Source organism: Numida meleagris, chromosome Z (genome assembly GCF_002078875.1).
Source record: "Numida meleagris isolate 19003 breed g44 Domestic line chromosome Z, NumMel1.0, whole genome shotgun sequence".
Lineage (NCBI taxonomy): Eukaryota > Metazoa > Chordata > Aves > Galliformes > Numididae > Numida > Numida meleagris.
The window spans coordinates 1,158,590-1,183,561 of record NC_034438.1 but is presented as its reverse complement, the minus strand read 5'-3'; the positions used below and the strand labels follow the sequence as shown (position 1 = coordinate 1,183,561).

The 24,972-nt window shown below is 40.7% G+C and overlaps 1 protein-coding gene across 5 annotated transcripts in view; it reads right to left on the bottom strand.

Moving 5' to 3' along the window:
* The window catches only part of DYM (dymeclin), a 162,945-nt gene that overhangs the window by 129,663 nt on the left and 8,310 nt on the right, over positions 1 to 24,972 (bottom strand). For all 5 annotated transcript variants that reach the window (XM_021379772.1, XM_021379776.1, XM_021379773.1 and 2 more), the window contains exons 2-6: positions 22,857 to 23,034; positions 16,656 to 16,708; positions 15,906 to 15,999; positions 14,612 to 14,745; positions 8,732 to 8,804 (exon numbers count right to left, since the gene is read on the bottom strand). In XM_021379772.1, the coding sequence (XP_021235447.1) occupies positions 8,732 to 8,804; positions 14,612 to 14,745; positions 15,906 to 15,999; positions 16,656 to 16,708; positions 22,857 to 22,996 (494 nt within the window). In that variant the 5' untranslated portion in view covers positions 22,997 to 23,034. The remainder of the gene's footprint in view (positions 1 to 8,731; positions 8,805 to 14,611; positions 14,746 to 15,905; positions 16,000 to 16,655; positions 16,709 to 22,856; positions 23,035 to 24,972) is intronic.

Sequence of the window (24,972 nt, the reverse complement as noted above, 5' to 3'; positions counted from 1 at the left end):
CACGCCTAAGCAATGGTAAGTTTATTTTGTTAAAATGTCACTTTACAAAACATATTTTTAACAGCTAGAAGCATGTGTAAAAATAAGAAGTGTTCTTTCAAATACAGCTAACTTCAAAACATCAGCACAATATCTCCTGAAACAAAGATAACAGCAGCAAAGATGGGCTGGAACAGCATCCTTCATTCCTCACAGGATGAGAACAGCTGTGGTCCTCATCCAAAGGAGCAGGCTTTTGTTTAGAAGAGACGCATTTCAATTTTAGCCCTTTCAAGCACTGTGATACCCTACAAGTGTTCACGATATATTGTAACTTACGCTCACTGCTGTGAAACACAAGTGTGCCCACTGCAGAGGAAGCTGGCCAGTGCAAGTGCTGAGAATCAGAGCAGGCTGAGGTTGCTGAGAGCTGGTGCCACTGCAGATTCACCTGTGCCAGCACCAAGGCTGAGCTAGGAATGGCCCCAGCCCCTCACCAAGCCCCTGGTGCTTTGCAGTTGACCACCCATGCCAACCCCAAGCAACACTGGGAAGAGCTAGCTGTTCAGGTTATTAAAAGTTCAGTTGCCAGACAATATTTCGTTAATTTTTTCCTAATAAAATAAACACGAGAGCTTAGAAGAAATACCTCCTTGGTATACAAAAATACAGAAGCTTATTTCCAAGGCTGAGAATATCAGAACGTCTCCAGGCCTGAGTTCATGCTGCTGTGAAGTATGAGAAGGCTGACCATGACATGCTGCAATACCCAAAACACCTGATGACTTTATCAAAACAAGTTTTACAGAGTCTGCTGTGCTGTCTCTGCATCTCAGCCATTTCTTTGCTTGCTTTTCTGACCCACCATACAACTGGAAACACAAATCTGAGACATTACGAAATTTTTCTCTATTTTTATAGGATTCAGTTTAAAATGAAAAATAAGAAAGTTAATGTACAAGGAATTTTTGAAAATAATCTGCTTATATAATCTCCCTTACATAACTGAAAAAGCGAAATAAAACTAAATTCATACAACTTAAGCCCTTTTCTGCCTATTCACAATCCAATTAAGGTTTGTTTGACAGCAGATACTTTTCATTCAACCTGTAGAACCTCTTCAAATTAAATCTGCTCTCTCAAGCTCAGCCAGGGGCCTAATATCCATGGTAACCCCTAAGCTACCCACATCCTTAATTACCAGCAGCACAGCGATGAAGCTTCAGAACTAAATTATTTTTTCCACCCAGGGTCAAATGTACAGTGTTTTGAATCTCAAGCACTTGTAAAGGGGCAGCAGAACTACCAGCAACATCTTAACTTAAAACAAAATGCTGTGTAATTATCCTGAGAGACTATAAAATTTGGGGGCAGATTGATTTTTTTTTTCATTATTATTAAAGCTATCACACATATAGAATCACCTTACTACTTACCACTATTTATGCTTATCTTTGACTTCCTCTTAAAGTTATTTGCTTGCAGATGAGGAGGAAATTAGAAATAATGAACTCAAGCATCAATTACACGTCAGAATTACTTGCCTCTTCATGTCAGAAAACCAGAGGAACTTCATGTTTAATTTCTATAGCTCTTTCTCTTTCCCAAGTGCCTTACACACCCCAGATAAAGCTCATGTCTAAAGTAAATGAGCTTCAGAGAGTGGTGCACCAAACCATACCAAAGTCCCCATCTCCCCACTCCATACTATAACCAGCTGCTCTCCCTGGTTTCATATTCCCTGTTCTTTTAACCACACTGACTAGCTCCAGGTTCTTGCATGTCGTATCCAACCTCAGACTGACTTGCGGCGACAAATTTTGCTTCATAGTTTAAAGGTGTGTGCCTAAAGATGCATCATATAGCTTAAGATAATCACAGCTACATAAGTTCTTCAGAAAATTATGGCATTGAGTGCAAAGACACAAGAGCTTTAGATGACAATTTAACAATTTTATGTATGTACTGAGCACACTGTTCAGTAATCCACACAATCTCCCCTTGAAGAGTACTGTTTTAAAGCAGCACTGCATTTAGACTTAGCAGGAATTGATTATTATGAGTATTTCTAAAGCAGTAACTGATTCTTCCAGGATGCCAACTGGAAGGAATAATACTTCTCTTCTGATCATCCACAAGCACATGCATCTTTATTTCCTGGCCCGTTGATCAGCCACCAGAAATAACTTTTTTTTCCCTTTTACATTACCAAGCACCTCCATCTATCTGCTTCTACAACAGACACAGGATCAGTAATGCTGCTCCTTCTGCTTCAACCAGCACATGCGGTAGCTACTTAGCTCCAGGTTTTAACTTTGTGCTTGAAACCCCAAGCATTTTCTTTTTTCCCTACCCTGCCTAGATCAGAGATGGCTGTCAGAAACCACTGCTGTAAGCTCTGATAAAAGTCTGTCACCTTCTCCTTTTTCCCCTCTTCCTCCCTTCCCCCCTTCCATGTTCCTTCCCATCTACCTAGGCGCTATTTCATTCACTTTTCGGAGATGTGAGAGATGAGATCAGTTGTGTTGGCAGACTGGTAGATGCCACCAGAGCTGTCAACCTTCAGGCACTGGGGCTGAGAAGCACACCAGCCCATCCGGCTGCACATCACTCCCTCACAAGGTTTGGCTGCATAAAGATTTCACCTGGTCCTTCTGCAGTTCTTACAGTTATTTCAAATATGCCACAGGGCTGAAACCGCATTTTCAAGTTCCAAATGTATGAAAAAAAAAAAAAAAATGTTCCACGGTCAAAACAGTAATCGTTAACAAGAATAAAAGATGATGTTTATGATAGAAACAGGAAAAGAGCACACAAAAGCAGACAGTAATCTGTCTGAGCAGTAACTTGAACACTTGCCATTACCTGCGTGCACCCGGAGCCAAGTGCTCACAGTGCACGGTACCACGCAGCAGAAACCCATCCTGCCACATCACCAAGTTTGGTGGTAGAAAGAAAATGCTGAAGAAGACCAAAAGATGGAGATCGTAACACAAAAGCTCATCTGTCAGTGTCAGCCCATCAGAAAATACAACCCCCAAAATACTTGTCTGCTTCTGCAGATTGAAGAAAAGGCAAGAAGTAAGTTCAGAGGATGATGCTACCAGCACTAATTTGTCAAAGTGAGTGGCACTCAATTCAAGACTGTTTGCAAATGATGGAATTGTCCTCCGCAGAACAAGAGCTATGGTCCTAGTCAAACAAGTTCCCAGTGTCCTGGCATTTACTTTCTTCCATTTAAACTAACACTTGGATGTGAACAATCTCCTCTCAGCACTACCTGTCAGCCATCCACCTACGTGTCACCATCCTGCTGCTGTTAGCTTCTCTGCAAGGCCAAACAATGCTCACCACTGCTTGCTGTGCTCACATCATTCCACTTTGTTCCCTGCCTGGAGACAGGTCTGTGGAAGAAGAACTAAAATTAAGCACAGACATAACATACAGGGAAATCTTTGCTAGGAATGAAACATTAATTAACACCTCAATTAAATGCAACTATTTATAACCTCTCAGTGTAGACCTTAGCAAACAGAGGCTGAGAGGTTATAAATGATTTCACACCTACAGAACAAACAGGTTGAGCACTCAGAAACAAACCTCCAAACTTCACCACGACACCAAACTCCCTTCCTGCTTAAATATTTCCCCGAACTTTCACCCAGCCAGAGCTGTCTGCTCCAAGAGGGAACTCATTCTCCAGCTCAGGACTGTTGCCAGCAAAGCTGATTCACAGAAAACCTCTCCAATCATACAGGAACCAGGTTTCATTTCCCTGCTTCCTGACAGCCCACCAGAAAGGTGAAAGAGGAGTCGCCAAGAGAATAGGAGAGGGGCTGGAAGCTGAAAAGCCAGTCGAGGATCTGGTTGTCAGCCTCAGGATACATGTACAACAACTCCAAGTGGACATCATCTTTTCTCTTGGAATCACTCCTAACTTTACACTCACGGATGGCAAACACGCCCCGTAGCAGCTAATAACACCAACATTCATCACAGCTGAATTATACTTGAGAAAGCAAAGAGCACCTCCGACATTTCCTACTACATCTCCCTGCACTGGCAGGCATTCTTGACTGGGAGACAGTCGAGGGATTGAGAGAAGAAGCTAACAAGGTGGACATACTCTAAAGGGAGTATCTAATGAATAAAAATAGTAGTGGGATCCAAGATGTTTTCTTCCAAAATCTATACCTAAACCGTCTGAGACCGTGTGACCGCATGCATTTTCACCCCACTTGCATTCAGTTCTTTCCTCTTCAGACAAAATATTTTTAATAGTCTGGGAGATTTAAGTGTTATACACACACCTATGTCCCTCTGTGTTTATTTTTTCATATCAACAGGGCTTGTAAGTAGTATCGACTACTGCACATGGTGTGGATGGGCTGGCCGTTGGACTTGATGAATTTTTCCAACCGTAATGAATCTGTGATTCTAAATCTCAGTGAAAGACCTCACCCTTTGAGCAACAGAACACAGGGTAACAGTCTGAATACTCATAAAAACGTACAGTTCAAGTGACTGCTCCTAAGGAGCTGACAACTCCAACTCCAAGGGAAAAGGCAGCTGCAGGGATGACCCGTGCATTCCAGAAGCATTGCAGACAGCTGGACAGTCAGAAAACAGACCATGGCACATTCTAGTGTGTAGCCTGCAGGAAAGGCTGACCTGCTCCAACAAGGAGAAAGGGCTTTGTGACACGGTTTCTTCTTAGTCTTGCTTCACTGTTTGGAGTAAATGGCTGGAGTACACGATCCGATGGTTGGACTTGATGATCTTAGTGGTCTTTTCCAACCTTAATGATCATATGATTAACAATTGCATGAAATGCCAGCCATTTATATCAAGGCAGAGCCAGCTTAATGAACTGGTGGCAATAATAGTCACTTCTGCTCTAATGGATGGCTAGATCATGGAGAAAAAAGGGCTTCAGTCATTGGCTGGGTAATGGAGAAAAAGGCTTCAATCAGGCAGCAGTCAGTGATGTGAAACCATCAAGGCACCAAGAAGACACGTACTGACTCCAGTGCCCTGGTGCCTTTGCTACCCAGCCCAGAGACCAACCCAAAATACTAGCAAGTGGGTGTCTTTCAAGATGCTACATCCAGTATCTCTTGTTACAACAGGGATGAAAAACACAGCAAAAACCTGTGACCTGGACCTTGATTATACTGTATGGTGTGTAACAAACAGCAGCAATCTGATGCTGCACCCTGTCATCAGCAAGGCTGGTACACATCAGTAGGCATTAAAGCTGGCCTAGAGAAAAGAAGGTCACAGGGAGGAACACTAATCTAAGATAGAAACTAAATTATAGTATTAGAACAAAGAACGTTACACAAAGACTTTCCAGTGTAGGACCTTTGAGTACTTAGGAGGCCACAAATTTGTAATGAGAGAAAGTGATCTAAAGGTGATGAAACTCTTCAAAACATTTTAAAATTTGAATGAGGACTTACTAAAAATCAGCTGACTCAAGGCACTTTACTCAGCCTTGCTGTTGAACACAGCCCCGCGGCAGACCATGCTGCATATCACATAGGGCAGCACACATTAAACCAAACCAGTTACCGGTTTGAAAGTAACTAAAAAAAAAAAAAATTGAAATATGACCTATGATCTTAGCCCCCTTGCTGATTACAATCAGCAAGGAAAAAAAGCCTCAGCAGCTCTCACTACCTGTAAATGGCACTGTTTGTATGCAGTGACGGTTGCACAGAGCTTTATGATCAACTCTATCTCCATTCTCCCTCTTACAATTGACTCTTGAGCTCTCAGAAAACACAAAGAGCACCCTTACATGAGTCAAACACTGTTAACATTTAAGTGTGGAAGTAATTAAGATTGCAGCCCAAAACAATTTTAACCATAAAAAAAATAATGGAATGTAATAGAAATATCAACTCCCTTCCACTGGCACCACAGGGCGCTTACTTGGCAGTGAGGTAACCAGATCACAGTATTTCATTTTCCTTCCACACGCATTTATAGCTCCTAATGAAGTGAAAATGTACTGATAACAACCAGATGTTGCCTTACATACACCAGCCCTTAACAAGCTGCTGAAAGCAGCCTTTATAATTTTAAGCTTTGGGAGCTCTATCTTGCGACAGCTTCTACATAAAACCTGTACAATTAAACCCTGAAGTTGTATCTTTTTGCTGACTATGCAGTTTTGGTCATTAATGTACACTCTTGGGTGCTAATGTTAGCAAGGCCAAAGAAAAAGCAGTGTACCCATAAGACACCCAAGTGAGCCAACAACCAACCACCGACGTACTGTAACGCAAGCGTTGGAAGGGACTGCAGAAGACTAATTAGTGAAATTAGTCTTCTAATTAGAAGAACTAATTAGACGAATTCGTGAAAAGCAATAATTGTCATTTCTACAACGTTTCTTACGTTTAAATGTTAATGTGCAAAACCTTCCTCGCCGACATTTTGTACAATGCAGCAGAGCCTATTTTTCAAGAGGGTTATTCAAGATGCTGTCAATAATTCTCAGATACCGGGCCCCAGTGGGACCAGTGAGCCCCATGGTCTCTGCTATAGTTTGCTTTAGCTGCATGGAGTGCAGCTGCCAGGAAGGACATTTACCTCTCTAAATAAAGCCAACACTGAAAAACAGCTTCTTCCATTCCTAGTTAACACTCCTCCTTGATATGCTTTGCGATACAGCTCTGGAGCCTTTCCCAGCAAAAATCAGCACATTCTTTTCCTTCAGTATTTCTCCAAATATTTCCTTCAGTTATACACAGGCAGGATATTAGGAACAATTCCTTCTCAGAGCAGTCAGACATTGGCACAGACTGCACAGGGAGGTGGGGGAGTCCCTGTCCCTGCAGGTGTTCCAGAACTGCAGAGATATGGCACCTGGGGACAGGTTGAGCATGGAGACTTTAATGGTCTGTGTCAACCAAAAATCATCTTTAATGGTGGCTTTACAGACAGACAGTAGCAGTGCCACTGCAAGCTGCCCCTCTGCCAAGATACCCTAAGTCCTTCTTAACAAATCATTACGCTTCTGAATATTTCAGGTAGTCCACTCAATCTGTTCCGTCCCCAGAATCACCTGCTAGGCATGAAACTTCCTTGATTTACTCCAGCTATAGCAAGAAAATCACGACTTCCCTGATACAAAGTAGAGAAAAAATTATAGTATAAATCTGATCAGGGAAAAGGGAAATTAAAAAGTAGGTATGCTACTGAATTAACCTTGATCAACTTTCAAAAACAAACAAACAAAAAAAAACACCTTAAACAAATGTCTCCATTTTATAATGTCTTTCTGAAGGACAGAGTTCATTTCACCCCTGCAACAATTTGTGGTCCCAAGTCTTTTGCCCTACAATGCAGATACCAGGAAGGCCACCAAACTGCAGGAGAGCTCTTCCAAGGACTACTGTGTGATTGTGCATTTCAGAAAGCAACATTTTCCTCTACCTGCTTTTCCCTACACTACCACCCTTTCCATGACATGCCAAAAAAATTGTGAGTTAAAGCATCAGTGCACAGTTAAACATTTTTACACCAGTAAACAGGGGAACAACTGATATTTTTGTAAGTCTTAGTATCCTACTTACTGTTGCTTAAGCTAATGATTCAGCAGCATGCCACTTCTGGAAGAATGTAGGCAAGAAAACTTATTTGTCAAAAATGAAATAAGCATTTCCACATCTACCTCTCTCAGGAAGTAAATAATGTTTCCAATATATCTGATCACTGAACATTTTAGACAGGCTTTCTAACCTTTTTTATTAAATCATCAGCCTACGGAGCACTGACGAGCACTAAGTGCTTTCTACAGATACTTCTGTTCCCAGCATCCACATTCACACAGAAATACAGAAGCTGACAGGTTCAGCTGTTGAAAAGAGTGAAGAACATTTATGCCTTTAAAACTCTTCCTGCCAGAAAGACAGAACACGATACTGGACTCCACACAAATAATGGGACTCCAATTCAAAACATCCTGCCAGATCCACGAATTCCCCACCTATTTCAATCCTCTGTACTCCCCGCTAATCTGCTCCACACAAAAACTGCATCTGCTCCAGGAAGTACACTCCAACTCTGCAGAATGGCTCTAAATTACATCACTAATTAATTACACGGTACTACCCAAACCCAGTGCAATGCTGAGGTGATCGTACTTAACGAGAGCAACGTTTCAAGGACTGTTGCATCCTGGCCTGCTTCCCAACCACGAAGCAATATGAAGTATAAAACTGAATCAGAGTTATATGCCACGCTATAGTAAATAATCTGAAACTCTTTCAAAGCTGTGATGCTTTCATTGAAGCAACACGCTTTAGGCACAGACTACAATGCAATTTAAACACAAAAGCAATTGCTGGCACGACCTGTGCTAAAGTTTGTATTAGAATAAAGTCAAAGTTAATCTAGGCAGATGTGGAAAAACATTTTTATTCCTAAAGAACAAAGAAAGCTTACCCTCTTCTAATATTATCAATTGTAACAAGTATGTTTTGTGGCACATATTGCCATGGAATGTGGAATCATCATATCCCAAATGAAGCAAACAGAATAACTTCTCCTGATGGTGTGAGCTGGGTGCACAATGCTGACCGTGTCTTTCTTCCAACTCAGGGCTGCAGGTTATCATTATCAGTACTGCACCACCACGTGCAGTGTTCAAATCTAAGCATCCAACGTTGTAATCTCATCATTATATTCTCTCAGATGTTCAGCTTATTGAGGGAGGTTGAAGAAAATAAAGCCAACTTACAAGAGGGGAATTTCAACAATGAGCTGGATGAGGCAGCACAGCAGCTCTTCTATGAGGTCTTCACATTCTGTTCCTGAAAATGAATCACAGCAAAGTTTTCCTGGATTTTCAAATAACAAAACAAAAACAAAGCAAAACAAAATCCTAGATTTAAACATAGATTCAGATGATGAACATTTTTAATTCCGGGACAAACAGCAGAAGAGAAGTTAGACTTAAGACTACAGCACTTTTACCTGAAATGGAAAGCACCTGAGATTATCACCAGTGACGCTAGGATTTTTACACGTAAAACAAATAGCTGCTAACAACTGGAAGCCAGTGTACTTCACAGGAAGTGCACTAATATTGAACACTGAAAGTCTCACTTCACTGCTTACCTAAGCTCACATTAAATGGTGTTCTTGCAGACAGTTTGACTGATTGATCACTAGGGACTTCAACCAGTCCACAGTTCAAGCCTCCTCTCAGAATCCCCTGCACTGCTCAAGTTTCCCCATTTTTTTTTAATATCAAGTAAAGAATAAGCAGAGACAGAAAAAGTTAGAGAAATGTAACATACACTGAACAATATTCTAATCAGCAGTCTTTCAAAGCAAAGGCTTTTTACAGAGCTGAATGACTAAGAGCAGGCAAAGCTTTTTCCTCTGCACTGCCAACACAGTGAACACACAATTCTTGTTCACTTCATGCTTTCAAATAAGTAGGCCATGCAATAAACACAGCACTACAGCCAGGTTATGACAGTGTTACTCTGCTTAACCCAAACTGTAAAAACCTGTAATTCCAAAACCCAATTTCAACAAACATATCGGAGGGAACATTCACAATAAAGCAAAATTATTTCTTTCCACAATCAGTCTATTAAAACCATATTAAAAACTGTCACCTAGTGAACTGCACATTCAAAATGAGATCAGTTTTTTTATCACGGAAACATGGTTTCCTTTAAATAGAATCCCCCAAGAGCAACACCCCATAGCTCCCATTAGCTGAAAATAAGAACTGCTAAGAGCATTTAACCTTAGACAGAAACCACAGCCGGCAATGAAGCCCAAATAATATATGCTAAAGTCACTTGAAGGTGCCACTTTTGAAAAGATTTATGAATCTAGAAAATGCTGATAGAGCAAGACTGCTCTACAACGCCAAAAGGGACCTTTCTTTCCCCTCTCTTAATAGTTGAGGAAAGGGAGAAGAAAAGAAAAAGGACTTAAAAAGTAACAACAGTGCATTCTGAGAATACTGTTTCCCCCATACTCTATTACACAACTTATCTGAAGAGTGAGCAATGTTAACTGAAGGTGAAAGAGAGCTTTTCCCCATACTTCATATTCAAACTAATGCAAGAAACACAAGATTGGCACAGTTATGCAGAATGGAAGATGCTTGCCTTTCCTGCTCCATTCTCAAACTTCTCTTTTCTTTTTTTTCCCTAAAAACCTTAACTGCTGTAATCAGTGTCATTCTACTACAATAATTAATGTATCCTTATCCCCATTGGGGCACAGGCAGTCTTGCTTAATTCTTCTCTTTCCAAAACAATGACGCGGATGCATGCCAAATCTGTAACGTGAGAGCGAGTCATAAACACAGAACGCTCCGTGTTTTCATAAACAATGTCTTTTTCAAAAGCAGGATAAAGACAATACACACAACACTTATTCACATTCGTAGACCACATACTCGGGTCCATGGAAAGCCTTGGGGAAAATAAGTAAAAGGGTGAACCCACCCAGGCGAGGTTAGAGCCATGATATGGGATCTCACGTAGGTAACAGATGAGTATTGCTTCTCAAATACAAACATAATACATTGTCACAACCCCATCTGAGCTGCAGCAGCAGGATGTGCCCAAGATCAGTAATATATTGACACAGCAAGATATAACCTCACCTTAGATGCCACCTGTTTTTCTGTCCTATTGCTCCTACAGATTAGCTAGAGCCTGGACTCCACTAAAGCAATAAATCAAATTACTTGTAAAGCAGTACTTAAAGCCTCATACACTCAGTTGATTGTACAACCCACAGACTTGAAGCTTCTTTGGGTATTGTGGTTAGATATTCAGCTCCCAAGGGCTCCCAGCTCTCCCTTAGCAGTGCTAACAATGAACATATGAACTAATGCTACCTTTCCTTTCCTGTACACAATAACTGAAAGCTCATGCAACTCTTCAGGGGCTCTGGTGAATGTATGGTTGTTTATTTTCCCCTCCATGTCCTCCTTGCCCCTCTGCCCACAGATGTCTGCCAGGAAAAACAAGACTACTGCGTGTCAAAGCCCAGGTATGTTCACAAACAAACTGTACATTTTCAGCTGTTTTCAAGTCAACAGGCACTTTGGGATTCTTTTGCATTTGTTATAACATACCAAATATAGTCCTTGGCAACATCATGCTAAAAACTTCTATACTGAGAATGAATAAAGTTTATTACAGGTTAATGAATAGGCTAAATGAATCAACAGTTTGCTTTAGAATACAATACATAGCACATGCCAATCTCTCTCATACTTCTCAATCACAATACAGCCGAAAACCTCAAAGAAATTAAGGGATACAGGCAACGGAAGCCTCACCAAAAGCTAAACGAGCTGAGGACCTACTCCAGCTTCAGCACGTGCCAAGTCCAATTTAACACTGACTGATATCAGTAATTTTTAGCAGAAACTTAAAGGATGTGGTTTAAGTGTCAATGAGGATTTTCCTACAAATGAAGTCGTGCAATAGCCTCCAGAGCTGCATGCAAGTTCCCCATTACAGGTGAAGACAAAGGGAGTGCTTCCTGGCATAAGGAACCACCTGAAAACTGCCAGGGGGTGAGAACTTGCATTGAGAGTCTGAGTATTCTGGAAGGAATTCAGTAAACTCTTCTGCAGCAGAGACTCAGCCCCGTGCCACTCGTTCATTAGAACCCTATAAAGGTAGGCTGCAATGTACTCTTGTACTTAACCTTTTTGCAAGGGGAAAGACCCCAATAATCACATCTTATGATGCAAAATACCGTTACAGAGGTTTCTTCCGAACTTAAATACAGTCTAGCAGGAAAAAGCATAAACTGAACATTTAGAAAGACTGAAAGCAATTGACTGCAAAAGCTGGGAGGCGATTCTTCCAGGTAAGGCAGTTGTAAAGTGCCACCTAAACAACAGTGGCTATGTGAACATAACCTGTCAGAATAGAAGGCCAGTGAAGGCAATAGAATAGCCAGTGACAAGGATATTTCCATAGACCGTTACTGTCACATAAAGTCCTGCCTGAAATACCAAACACGCAGCAGGTGCTGATGTTGTGACTGCACAGTGAGCAAACTGAGTGAGCTGACAATGTGGTTAAGCACTCTGAGCTAACAGGTTCTGGGCTTACTCTCACAGAACATGATATTGGGATGGATTCACAAACAACAAAGAAAAAAAAAAGTGATGCTGATTGTTTAAACAGGGAAATGAAACAACACCAGAGTTTTAAGCTGAATGGCTATGCTTTCTTACAAGGAAGACTGATGAATGTACACAGAAAGTATTAATAAATTTCTATAAATAAATCTGCATAAGCTTCAGAACAAGTTGTATTCTAGTTTCTAAAGAATAAAATACATACTGGAGAAAGCCACAGATAATTACGAAAATCACAACACTTTTTTTCTGCTTACTTTAATAAACCCTAATGCAAGAACATTCCATTACACTCTGCAAGTTAAACTTCAGTTTTCACATTGCTAAGTATAAAAACCACACTGCAGATATTTAAAAAAATAGATACGTGAAGGATTTGCTAGGAAGAAGAAATGCTGGCTATGTGAATACAGCATGCCGTAAAACCCAGGGCCTTGAAGAAGGTATTCCAACTGGAAACACAGGTCAGGAGCAGCACTGGCCTCAGCCCACAGCTGAGCAGGGAGAGAGAACTAGTTTCCTGTCTTCAGTCTCCTGCCTTAGCCAGCAGACCACACACAATTCTCTTCCTAATCAAGAACATCCAGCCAGCATTCAGCTCCAAGATAATTGCTAAGCACATTTGTCATCAATGTTCGCAAAATTATCACTAGTAAACATCACTGAGAATTACAGTCAAGTGCTACTAAAGATTGGATAAACATGGATCTGTCCCAGTGGTAGGTCACTTTGTTCTTTTCTTTTTAAGCACTGCACTGCAAGGAACTTCCCAGCATGAGGAATAAAGATTGCTCATGCCCAGGCTAACAAAAATTGTCAGTATTTCCCTGTTTTCCTGTGCTACACTGAAGAAAGAGGTAGGCAGGCTTTTTTATTTTATTAAACAGGTCTAAACCCCCAGTCAGTCTGCAATGACACCGTGCTATCAGCAGGCACTACTTGCTGCTGCACCAGTTAGCTGACCTCATTCTTAGAGATTACTCACCTCAGTTTAAATACATTAAACCATTTCAACATGCAGCACTTAATCTCTTGGCATCAGAAGCTGATTTCCCCAGAGCAATGGCAGGCGCCGAGGAGTTAAACAGATTTTCATGAGCAGTTTTCACTATTTGGTGAGCAAGCAGCTGTCAGGCATTCTGAGCACTGTCCTGGCTGGACTGACTGATCCATATGCAGATACTTTTGGTTACTCTTTCGCAATTTACTTACACAGCATCAGTATTCTGATGCCAGTCCTTATAGGCCAGACCATTTTTGGCTTTATGCAATACAAGTGCAACTGCAAAGTCAAGAGTATCTTGAAAACAAAGCTAAGCAAAGAGATCAAAGTTGCCTTGCCAGTGTTATCCACCACGTACTCTGTAAAGGTGTCTCGAGGTAGAGCTACACGAAGCTTTGTAGCAGACAGCGTTTGGGTTTTCTTTTTGCTGTCAACACAATACTGAGCACACTCATGCTCAGAAAGGACCTTCCTGGTTAGTTATTTTGGTTTGTTTTTTTTTCAAACAGAAGATAGCAGGAGTGCTTAAACAATAAAGCCATTCCTTCGCTGCTGTCTTTCTTGTTTTACACGTTTGGTTTTTTTCCTGGTGGAGTGCTTCTTCCCTTTTAAAACATTCTGCTTACATTCATTTTCCAACACTTCGGTAAAAGCTATCGTCCATCAGCTAGATTTTAGCTTCTGCCTTTTCAAGGGATCAAAGAATCACTGGAATTGTCAATATTTCTAAAAAGCACAGTAATTCCATTCCCTAGCTGTTCCTGAATTATGGAATGTGAGAAGGTAAACCAAAGAGTATGTTTATTTTTACAATACCCTTCTCCTGAAGTATGGCTACACACCTTCCAAGGCATAAGAACAACAACGGATCTTATGTTCAAATCGTGTTTTACAAGGAATAACTCTCACTGGAAGTGGAGAACTGTTGAAGAAAGAAAAGTAACATTCTCCAAGCTCCACCAACACAAGAAATCCAGTCTCCTAAACAACTGCTCCATTATCACTCCCACAGTAGTGGTAGGAAAGCTATACTCCAGTTCTCATTTGTTCTTCCCTCCTGTTTAGAGGTCGTACTGCGTGTCCTAACAACATGAACACAGCTCAAGAGGAGGTCTAGTTTGCTATGAGAACCTATAATGTACCAAGTTTGTTAACAAATGTTTAATTCTAGCTGAAGACAACAGCCAACAAGTCACTAAAACCTCTCAGCACACTTTAAAGACATTCTCCTTCATATGCTAGATGAAAAAGAAGACGGTTTACAGCTAATTATTTCAGATTCCAAAGAAGAAAGCCCATTTTACTATTACCTACATACTTTGAATCTCACAGGGTGTCCCCAAGAGTAAGACATACACCTAGCATCACTACTACTTAATTTCTAGTTTTCAAACAAAGCTTAGAATTCTTAGGCTAAACAAATATTCCAAATATATAGATAGATAGATACACTTGTTTCATTAGCAACAGCAGATACCTACCGTATGAGCCAGGTGTCTTATCCTCATAAGTAAAATGAAGTTGCAGTTCCTCTTCTGACATTCGACTGATGAACACTTTCAGCAAACAGCAGATAATAAATAATGCATTGTGAGCCTGCCAAATAAAGAGGTGACTGGAAAGGAAGCAGAAACAGGAATCAGTAAAACAATTTGAAAACACGCATTAAGGAAAATAATCACAAGATACATGACATTAACAAAAAAGTTCCTATGGCCAAAGCAAGGAAAAGCTGAAGTGCTCAAAAGCATTAACTAAGATTCTTTCTGAATGCAGGGGGACTGTGGCTTCATTACATTTCCTTCACCCCCAAAAAGCAAGTATTGGGAAGCCCATACAACAGCACATAGTCAAGCTGTGTTGATGCACTTCTGGATTAAAAAAGCAGAAGCCATCTAGGCAGGAGGAGCATCCTTCTCTAGGTACAAGCAGGATGGCTGAGGGCAGTTCTGGCAGCAAGGAGGCACTAAAGAGAACATCTTATTTCTTGAAGCTCTGATGGGAGTCAAACATTTATAAAAGGGTATGGGGAACAGTTACAGAATGCTTCCTGGAAAAACTGTAAGATGCTCCATGCATAACCTCTTGTTGTTCTTTCCTACTGTTGAACAGCAGTTGCATGATACAGCTCGAAAGCAGTATCTGTATATAGATGTTTCTGCTCAAACCCAATCAAATCTGAAAATAATTTCTGAGGATCTTCATAAATCAGGATTTATCTAAGAAGTCAGGTAATTTTTAAATATCTCAAAATCAGTAACTAAGAGAATGTTTATTTTTCAAAGGAAACATTTAATCTTATCTGAACCTTTACACCTATCGCTACGGAAGAAAGTTTCCTACCATGCACTGGTCGGCCCCCCTCGTAAGACCACCTCCAAGGGGCCTGGGGTTCTCAACTCCCAACCTGGTAACCCAGCCTGCTTACTGCATGCAGGGTCCACCCAGAGAAAAATCAGGACAGCAACCCCCCAGGACTGCATAATCCAAAAGGCAGAAATTAGCCTGAAGTCCCATCATTTCCACATACAAATATGCTTATGTAGCACAGAGGACAAATGTTGTTTTGCTCAGATAATACATTTACCTGTTATACTTCATACTCTATGCTTGATAGAAAAGTTAGACACTTTTCTAATTTCAAACAATGACTTAAGAGAAGTTTAACTTCATCCGGTAACTATGTTAACTGGTAGAGCATAACTCCAAAGCCAGCAACAAAAGGAAAGTTTAAGTGTGAAACGATGCACCCACCCTCTTTTCCCCAGTACTTACTCTTGGCATTCTGCTGATATTTTTAATTCTTTGGTTCTAGAAAGAAAGACTTTAATCAACGACCCAAGGTTTCCTGTTCGAGGATTCTTCTCAACTAGATGAGGAATTGCAAAGATATAATTAAATGGCATTTGTAAGTTGAGACAATTTAGTTCAAACTGCACGTAGAATGAAAACAAATGTCAATGCCTTAAATATTTCTGTATCAAGTATGATACTTGTTTTCCTAAACAGCTGTTATTCTACTTTTAAGATTCTCCAGTACATGCTTTACCGCTCCATGATTGTTGTCTAAAATAATTTTCATTCCAAGTTAAAAATATCCCAAATGTGAAGCTTCTATGGCTCCCTTTCCAAGGTTTGCACAGTGCACAACAGCTTCCTATCAGGAAACTGAGCAGGTTTCCACTACTTGCTGCCTCTTTGTAATATCACACACCACATTTGTATTATTCCTTCCTTTCACTCTTGATTAATTCTCTTCCCTCACTGATTATCTTTGAGGGCAGACGGAAAAAGAAGTAGCAAGGATGGAGTTATTTGTTTTAAACCTTTCAGTCATTTCATGTTTCACAAAAGAAAAGCTAACTTTCTAAAGGCTTGGAATATATAAACACACTTGACACTATTTTAATCTTACTAGCGGAACGCATACAGAGTTACGTATACAAAAGAAGTGAATGTGTACATGAACGTTCTTAACTCTTTTGCTCAACCAGATGGAAACAAGATAAGATGTCACTTTCTCACCTAAAGACTTGCAGACTGAGATGGTTGCTTCTTCCAAAAGTTTTAAGTCAGCACTGTGGGGAAAAAACGGTTCCATTAGCAATTCAAGTTCCATTACTTGAAGAGAAAAATCATTACAAAACAGTAAAACACTGCTATGGAGCACTTCATTTTAACAACACATCAGCTAGTTTACATAAATAATAAGCAGCACAATAAGCACTTGAAGTACAACAACTACTAAAACAGGAAATTAACATTCAAAAGTGAATTGTCAATGAGATGCCACTAAACCACTTCTTACAAGTACCACCTCTGTGGCTTTGATGCTGCCATGCTTGGTTTGATGTCACCAAAATTAGGTATTAGCCTAATTCACTGAAATTAGATATTCAGCAAGTCTGATGTTTTCAGAATGATAAATGCCATTGAAATATACTGATGTGATGCCATATATAGCCCATTGATCCTGCTCTCCTTCGGATTTCCTAATCCAGTTTGGCACCCAGACATCGTTCTATATTTTTGCATATTCTCAGCTTGTAATTACAGCAATAAGTAGTGATCACATATCAGTCCACGTGATCTCAAAAAGAGAAGGCATCAAAAAGAATAAATTAAAGGGAGTGGATGCAGTCGTTAGACTTCTCTATAAGTTCGCTAGCTGACTCTCCTCTCCCATTCACCCACAATTCAGAGACCACAACGAAACTCGGTAGATTTGGTCAGTTCAATTCTCATGTTCCCAGGAAGACCTCAATAGCTTCCAGAGGATCTCTGGATTCATCTGCAGCTTATCAATGCAAACACAATTTCTAAGAGTTGCCAGAAGAGCTCCTTGGAGAAAAGAGACAAAACTTTTCTCCATCCTACCTTAGGATACAAACACCGAGCATATAAGATACCACCTCCAAAACACACTCGAATCTTAAAATTAAATACACTTTAAAGCAAAAATTACTTAGAACATGTAAAAGTAGCCTGTACTGAAATACATGCAACTCCATTTAAACATAAAAAACTCCCATTTAGTTCTGAGGACAATCCAGTACCAGAACTGTTTGCTTAGAGTTTGTGAAAAGCCCTATCCTTGGGGATGCTCAAAACCCAGCAGGGCACAAGCCTGGGCATCCCGCTCTGGCTGTCCTGCTTTCAGCATGGCACAGGATAAGACAAGCCCTAGAGCTCCCTTCTGCCCTCAGCAGCTCTGTAATACTACTTCTCCTTCAGCTCTCCTCTTTCCCATCTTTCATTCCCAGCTATTACAGTAATGACTTAATGACTCATCTTCCTCAACTCCTGCCAAGACATCTTCTGTATCCAAATTTTTATATAATTACCTGTTAATGCTTCTTTTCATTAATTTGCAGCTGAAATCAATAAAAGCCTGGACAATCTCAAGACCCAAGCGAGCCTACAGCACCTAACATCATTCTCAATACCATTAGTTTTAAGCTGAAGTAGGACTCATAGGAGGAGGCATACAGCTGGTATGTCATTAAGTGGAAGAAAGGAAATATCTCCAAGCAGTATGAGAAACATTTATTAGTTGTAAATCTTCAACCTGAAAAAAATAAAATTTGTCAGCTCTCTTTACAAGCTTTTAATTACAGTGCTTTCCACCGGAGGAGTACCTTTCCCTGTTGGAAAGGTGTAGTATAGTAATATTGCAAAACTTAATACTGCCATAGATTACCAAAATTGCTGTTGCTTCCTAAGCATTAGGATTACATTTCCCAATGAGTAACGTGATTAATGGAAAAACAGCTGAGACTGAAGACAAAAGAGATAAGGATATTGGTAGGAACAGCAACTGATAGAATTATTTCGAAGGTTTTCAATAGCAGAGACTTCAAGATAGGAATAAACACACTTTAATATGCCTGCAATTGCTCTGTAGATCAGGTTAACTTACTATGTAGTGAACTGATAGCAAGCAGCTCTGCACCTATAGCTGAGCATCTCAAGGTAACTTTACATTATGAAGACCGGCTTCGTTAAAACCAAATGTTGGCATTTTTTTCCTCTTTTAGAAGTTGCTTTCAAACATAAGTCTCAGAAAGAAAAAACATACTTTGATACATGCTTTAAAACATTAAAACTAATCTCACGGGTGGTCTCTTGTTTCAATGCTGAAAACACGCAGAGTAATTAAAAGCAAATGGTACAAAACCACAATGCCTTGTCAACAACTTCTGACATTACTTGCTAGGTCTGCGTGAGACAAAGATATATCTATTTTAAGCTTCCAAATTTGTCCATCCGGCTGCCTGTCACCAGGATGTACTCCTTCTGAGCCATGACAAGCAGGGTGAGCACTACACTGGACGCCAACACACTGGAGAGCTCTTAGGTACTCTAAATAACCATAACCCAACAAAAACTGCCCACTTCCCACTATCCAAAGACGCTGGGTACTTCTAGAATACAGGCTGAGTGATCGTTTTAATTGCTTCAGAATTTAAACCTTAAGTGTATACATTAATCTTAATTACAGTTCATTTTTTCCCCTAATTCTTAAGGTATTAAACCAGAGCGTTCTTATGTGGGTTTTTTTCCCCCTCCCTGAAGTTATTCAAGCACACAATACTCAAATTTCAAAGAATTGTCAGAATCAATAACCAAACCAAGCAAGACCTTCAGAATTTCAGCAAAGCTTTTAATATTCGAGCCATTCTTTTTGCTACTGAAACAAAAATGAGCTTTAACACCTAGAAGAAACAACCTTCTTCACACAAGAACGCAGACCTGAACTTTGCCATCCCAATTACTAGGCAACAACATCCACTCAACTCAAGGAATAGAAATACCCAGCGAGAGCATACTGCAGCTGAACACCGCCTCAACATGCACAGTGGGAAAAAAGTGTTCTGAAATCCAGCAGAATTAATGCTATAACTATACACCTCCAAGGACTGATTCACAAAGAGAAACGTGGAGATGACATTTGCTTAATGAATAAACACAGAACTGGAAGCCTAACACTAAAACATCCCTCCTTGCATTAATCCATACAGCAGCACTGGTAGCATTCAACTTTTTCAGCAAGAACATTAATGGAGTGAAGCTCTTATACTGCACTGATCAAAAGCGAGTACTAACTCTCTGGAAACCCCTCATCCAAATAAAGGGATTGCTTTGGTCGATGGTCTGAAGCTCACTATTTGGGGCAAAAACATCTAAAATGCATTTAAATTAATCCTCTTGAACACATTACACTTAATTGCAATGAAGTGACCACAGGAGGATCCCACGGAGTACGCGGAGGGAACAGCCTTTCAGAAAAGAAAATATGCCACATGTTTTCCACTTTAATTTTACTTTCCAAGAACTGGGAAAATATAAATGATATTTTTTCAGAACTGAAGAGACAGTATTCTCTAGAACACAGAAATACAGACTACATTCATTTTGAATGGAAGAGTAGAATATCACCCGTTCTGTGAGAATTATTAGACAATTTTCATCAAGATTCTCTTAAGAAAAAGATCATCAGTTGCTAGCAAAAAAAAAAAAAAGAGCAGCAAAATAAGGTAACTTTTAACATCTCCCAGTTACATTGACCAGCCCTACAGTTTTCCCAGGCAGCAGGTAAAGGCAGTTCCTGTAGTGTGGATTCTACAAGCGACCACCATAGGATCTAAAGAGTTCAAAGCAAAGTATATATAACCACACATAAATGGCTGGCTGACTTAGATCCAGATGAACGTGAGGTGCAGGATTACTTCCCTCACACTTCAGGAAAAAGCTAAAGGCTTCACAGGAGTTCCTTCTTCTGTGATCTGGTGGCCAGCATTTTCAAAGTCCTTTATTAAAGCAAGAATTTGCTCTCTTATGTTGAGGGAATACTCCCAGACTTCAACAGAACTGTCATTAAAGAGTGAAATTCGCTTCCTGACAGAATTCTTTAAAGAAAGTAGTTTCACCTAGCTATATTTTAAAGGCATCAAGATTCTTGTGGCACAAAGACATGGTTTAGTGATGGGATGTTGTAGGTCAGGCTGATGGTTGGACTTGATGACCTTGAAGGCTTTTTCCAGTCTAAATGATTGTGACTCTGAAAACACAGCTTTTACATTGGCAGTGATTACTGCTTTAAAACACCCCAGCACAGCAAGCAGTAAGAACATTTTACATACAGACTGTCACTACAGACCCACCTAAACACATACTGCAGGTCATCATACCTTTTCTTCCCTAATGAAGAAGTTAAATCCCTCAAAAACTGTATCATCCTATAAATGCCATTTGAAGATTTGATGCACGCTTGAACATACAGGAAAACCAACAAATGCCAAAACCGCGCAGCACCACAACACACCTAAGAAGCATTAGGTCCAATAGAAAGATTCACTTCCCTACTACTCTCTCTTTTCATAGTTTTTCCTCTTCCTCTTTCCCTGCAGCACTGCCATACATAGAACAAACCTACTTCCAAAGAAGCATCCAGAGAACACGATCCTGTTCTACATGGGAATTGCGTCGGTCCCATCTTTGCAAAAAGATGAGGAAATAAGGTCTTTTGCTCTACCTCCCTGCAACACACAGCACTTGTACGGCTCCCAACAGCACTTGCAAACCATCGCCTACTATAAGCACACTCATCTTGCAACAGCCTAGCGTAAGAAGTATCATTCACAAAGAGGAAAAAAAAAAACTTTAAATTCTGTCTCGACAAGTGAAAACTGGCTCCTTTCCATAACTGTCAAAAACCAGCACCTTGCTCCTGTCAAATACATGACCTCCATTCAAGCCTCATTACAATAAACAGAGTTAACTTGATACTCCGCAAGCTTTCCATCTCTAGAATGAACATTGACCTCTATTGTTCTGCTCCTGCAGGCAAGGTTATCTGATTTAGACAATGGCTGAGGGTGCTGCGCAGCCAACATCATTTGACATCATTTGTCAAACTCAGGTAGATGCAACTTAATGGGAAATATCAGCTTCCTTTCAATTACACTGCACAAAGGAGGCCTCTAAAAATACATCTCTTCTGGCTCCCAGGCAAGAGCACCATCTGGTGTTCAGCTAATTAAGCCTTCAACCTCCTTTTGGATAAAGCTTTTGGTATTTTATTTTTTAAAAACATGTATTTTTTGTTTTTAAACAAACCTACTCTGCACTGGATCTGACAGCATGAAACAGGCACATCAAAAGCTCCAAATCAAGCTGTGAAATAGACCTTTACTTTGGAAGAGAAAGGGGCAGCAGAACAATCAAAATAAACTGACGCTCTTTGATATATAACTAAAAAAACAAACACAGTAAGACACAACTTGCAATACTTTCCATCGTGTTTACAATCCACTTGTGACCAGCAATTCTTGCTTTCTCAGAGAACACAGAAAAAAACCAGTTCCCTCACCTACTGCCAAATGGGTACCGCCCTTTGCAAGCTCTACAGCCCTTCACCCTTCTGCTGTTAACTGCTGGCTATTCCCTCCGTGCAGAAGCCAAAATCCTTCCTCTTCCTCAATCACTACAAAGACAGAGGTTTTTACCTTAAACCATTTCCCCTCCCAGGTATCTGAACTTCAGCTTACAGGCACAGTAATACAAGCAAGGTAGATTATCTACCAGCTTTGCTAGTTGCCATGAAAATAAAGGTGGTTCTTTGTCTTTCAGAAGCCACTGTGTGCAGTATCCAAGATACTGCACAGAGATAGAGCATCACATGTGAGCTGTACCTCACTAGAAACTGTATTCAATCACTAATTTGTATCAAATTCTCAGGAGCTCGCGGTGTTCATTAATTTGTGTCAGTTTATTCTCCTTCTTCCAAAAAAATATCTGATTCACATTTATTTTGACAGGAGCTCTGTGTGAACAAATCAAAATTGAAGAATGACAATAAAATTGGCATTAGATTCTTCAGCAACTGCAGAAAAAGTGGCCTTCTCAGGAAAAAACACTTTCAAAGAAATCAATTACTTACGCATACTCGTGTCCTCTCAAGCATTACAGACCCTACTGCAGATTTTTTCTAGCAGCCAGAGAGAATTAATAGCAATTACAGCCACGAGGAAGAAAGGAACCCAAGAAAGACAACATGGTGGTAAGAGAGATCAAAATCAGAAATAACAGTCCAGTTTACACAGGCATTTACTGCCCTGCAATCTCCAACATGGATAATGCAAAACAACTCATTTGTTTTCAGATTTGTCACTTCTATGGCTACGTTACCAAGGTTTAGTTACCCAGCAAACACCATCACCGTACCTGTTTGTTGGAGCGGTGAAGTTGAAGGACAGCAGCTGATTCCAGAAGGGGTCATTCTCGGAGATGGGCTCTGCTCCTGATAACTTCTTCAGGTACTCATTGTCTGGAAGCTCACTGATGCTGCTGCTGTTTGCTCCCATCTTCTTTATCTGGCAAATCACGTTCTAAACTTTCATTTCTTCAAGGAAAAAAATATAAAAGAAACATTTGAAGTCCTTGGTACAAATAAGGAATATACAGATCTCAAGTTTTTGGTCACAACAACCACAGGCAACCGTACAGGCTTGGGGAGGAGTGGCTGGAAAGCTGCCTGACAGAAAGGGACCTTGGTGTGCTGATGGACATGGGCTGAATATGAGCCAGCAGTGTGCCCAGGTGGCCAAGAAGGCCAATGGCATCCTGGCTTGTATCAGGAATGGTGTGGTGAGCAGGACTAGGGAAGTCATCCTGCCCCTGCACTCGGCACTGGTGAGGCCTCACCTCGAGTACTGGGTTCAGTTTTGGGTGCCTCAGTACAGAAGGGACATGGAGGTGCTGGAGCAGGTCCAAAGCAGGGCAGCAAGGCTGGGGAAGGGCTTGGAGAATAGGCCCTACGAGGAGAGACTGAAGGAACTGGGGCTGTTTAGTCTGGGGAAGAGGAGGCTGAGGGGAGACCTCATTGCTCTCTTCAAATACTTGAAAGGTGATTGCAGTGAGAGTGGGGCTGGTCTCTTCTCACTGGTGACAGGACAAGGGGAAATGGCCTCAAGCTGTGCCAGAGGAGGTTTAGGTTGGATATCAGGAAAAACTTCTTTACAAAAAGGGTTGTGAAGCACTGGAACAGGCTCCCCAGGGAGGTGGCTGAGCCACCATCCCTGAATGTGTTTAAAAATCGTTTGGATGTGGTGCTCAGGGACATGACTTACTGGTGGGTTGTTAGAGCAGTATGGTTAGGTTGCAGTTCAGCTTGATGATCTTGAAGGTCTTTTCCAACCTGAGCAATTCTATGATTCTATGAAGTGCCAGCGACACTCCTATCTTTCCAGGATATCAGCTTCAATAATCTTCCATTTTTTGAGAAGAAATAACCGTGACTAATAACTTGGAAAAAGGAGAAGTTTTCCCACCATCTCCACCAAGAGGTAAAGCACTGCATTACAGGGTAATCTAAATACTCAGGCCTGGGCTTGCTTAAGTAAAAGCAGGAGCAGTTCTACTAGAAGATGCAAGCTACTTCCTAGAAGAAACTCTTGACTTGATTTATTTGAAGTATCACTTTAACTCATTTGCCTCATCTTCACAGAGGCCTCTACCCCCAGAAAAGACCTTTTTTGTAGCAGTTTATAAAGAATTGCATAAAAATGAGGAAAAATAAGAACGATGAACAGAGGCAACCACAATCTACAATGTTAGCCTCCAAGACAGCTGCAATCTGAACACCTTGTGTTAGAGATTTAGTGCAAATCCACAGTATTCAAAGATGTCAGAAACAAAATGCTAACACAGTCCGATCCAAAGCAGAATATGGGAAGCTACCAGGAAATAAAGATGTGTTCTTTAACAGGAGGTGAAATGCTACAAAAATAAGGAAAAATGTTTAGGGAAAAAAAAACTATACCAGAAACCCCTGAACCTCATATCAAGTCTTTAGAGCTTCTTCTCAGTGGGACCTATCTGTATCCTCTGCAGAAGCAATTCTGTCACAGGGACCACACGCAGGAAGTGAAATTTTAAGCTCCTTCCAGGAACTCTGCAGAGAAGCACTGAGGGATTTTAAGATGTAATTAGTTAACAAAGATTTCCAAAGCTAGGCTGACAGTTTACTCAGAACAGGATGAAGGCATCTTCAGCCTTGAGAAAAGAAGACTCAGAGGTGATCTTATTAACGTTTATAAATATCTAAAGTGTGGGAGTCAAAGAGACATGGCCAACCTCTCTTCAGCAGTCTGTGGGGACAGGACAAGGGGAATGGCCATAAACTGAAGCATAGGAAGTTCCACACCAACGTGCAAAGGAACTTCTTCACAGTGAGGTGACAGAGCACTGGAACAGGCTGCCCAGGGAGGTTGTGGATTCTCCTTCTCTGGAGATATTCAAGACCCACCTGTGCTGCCTGCTGTCGGGGGCCTGCTTTGCA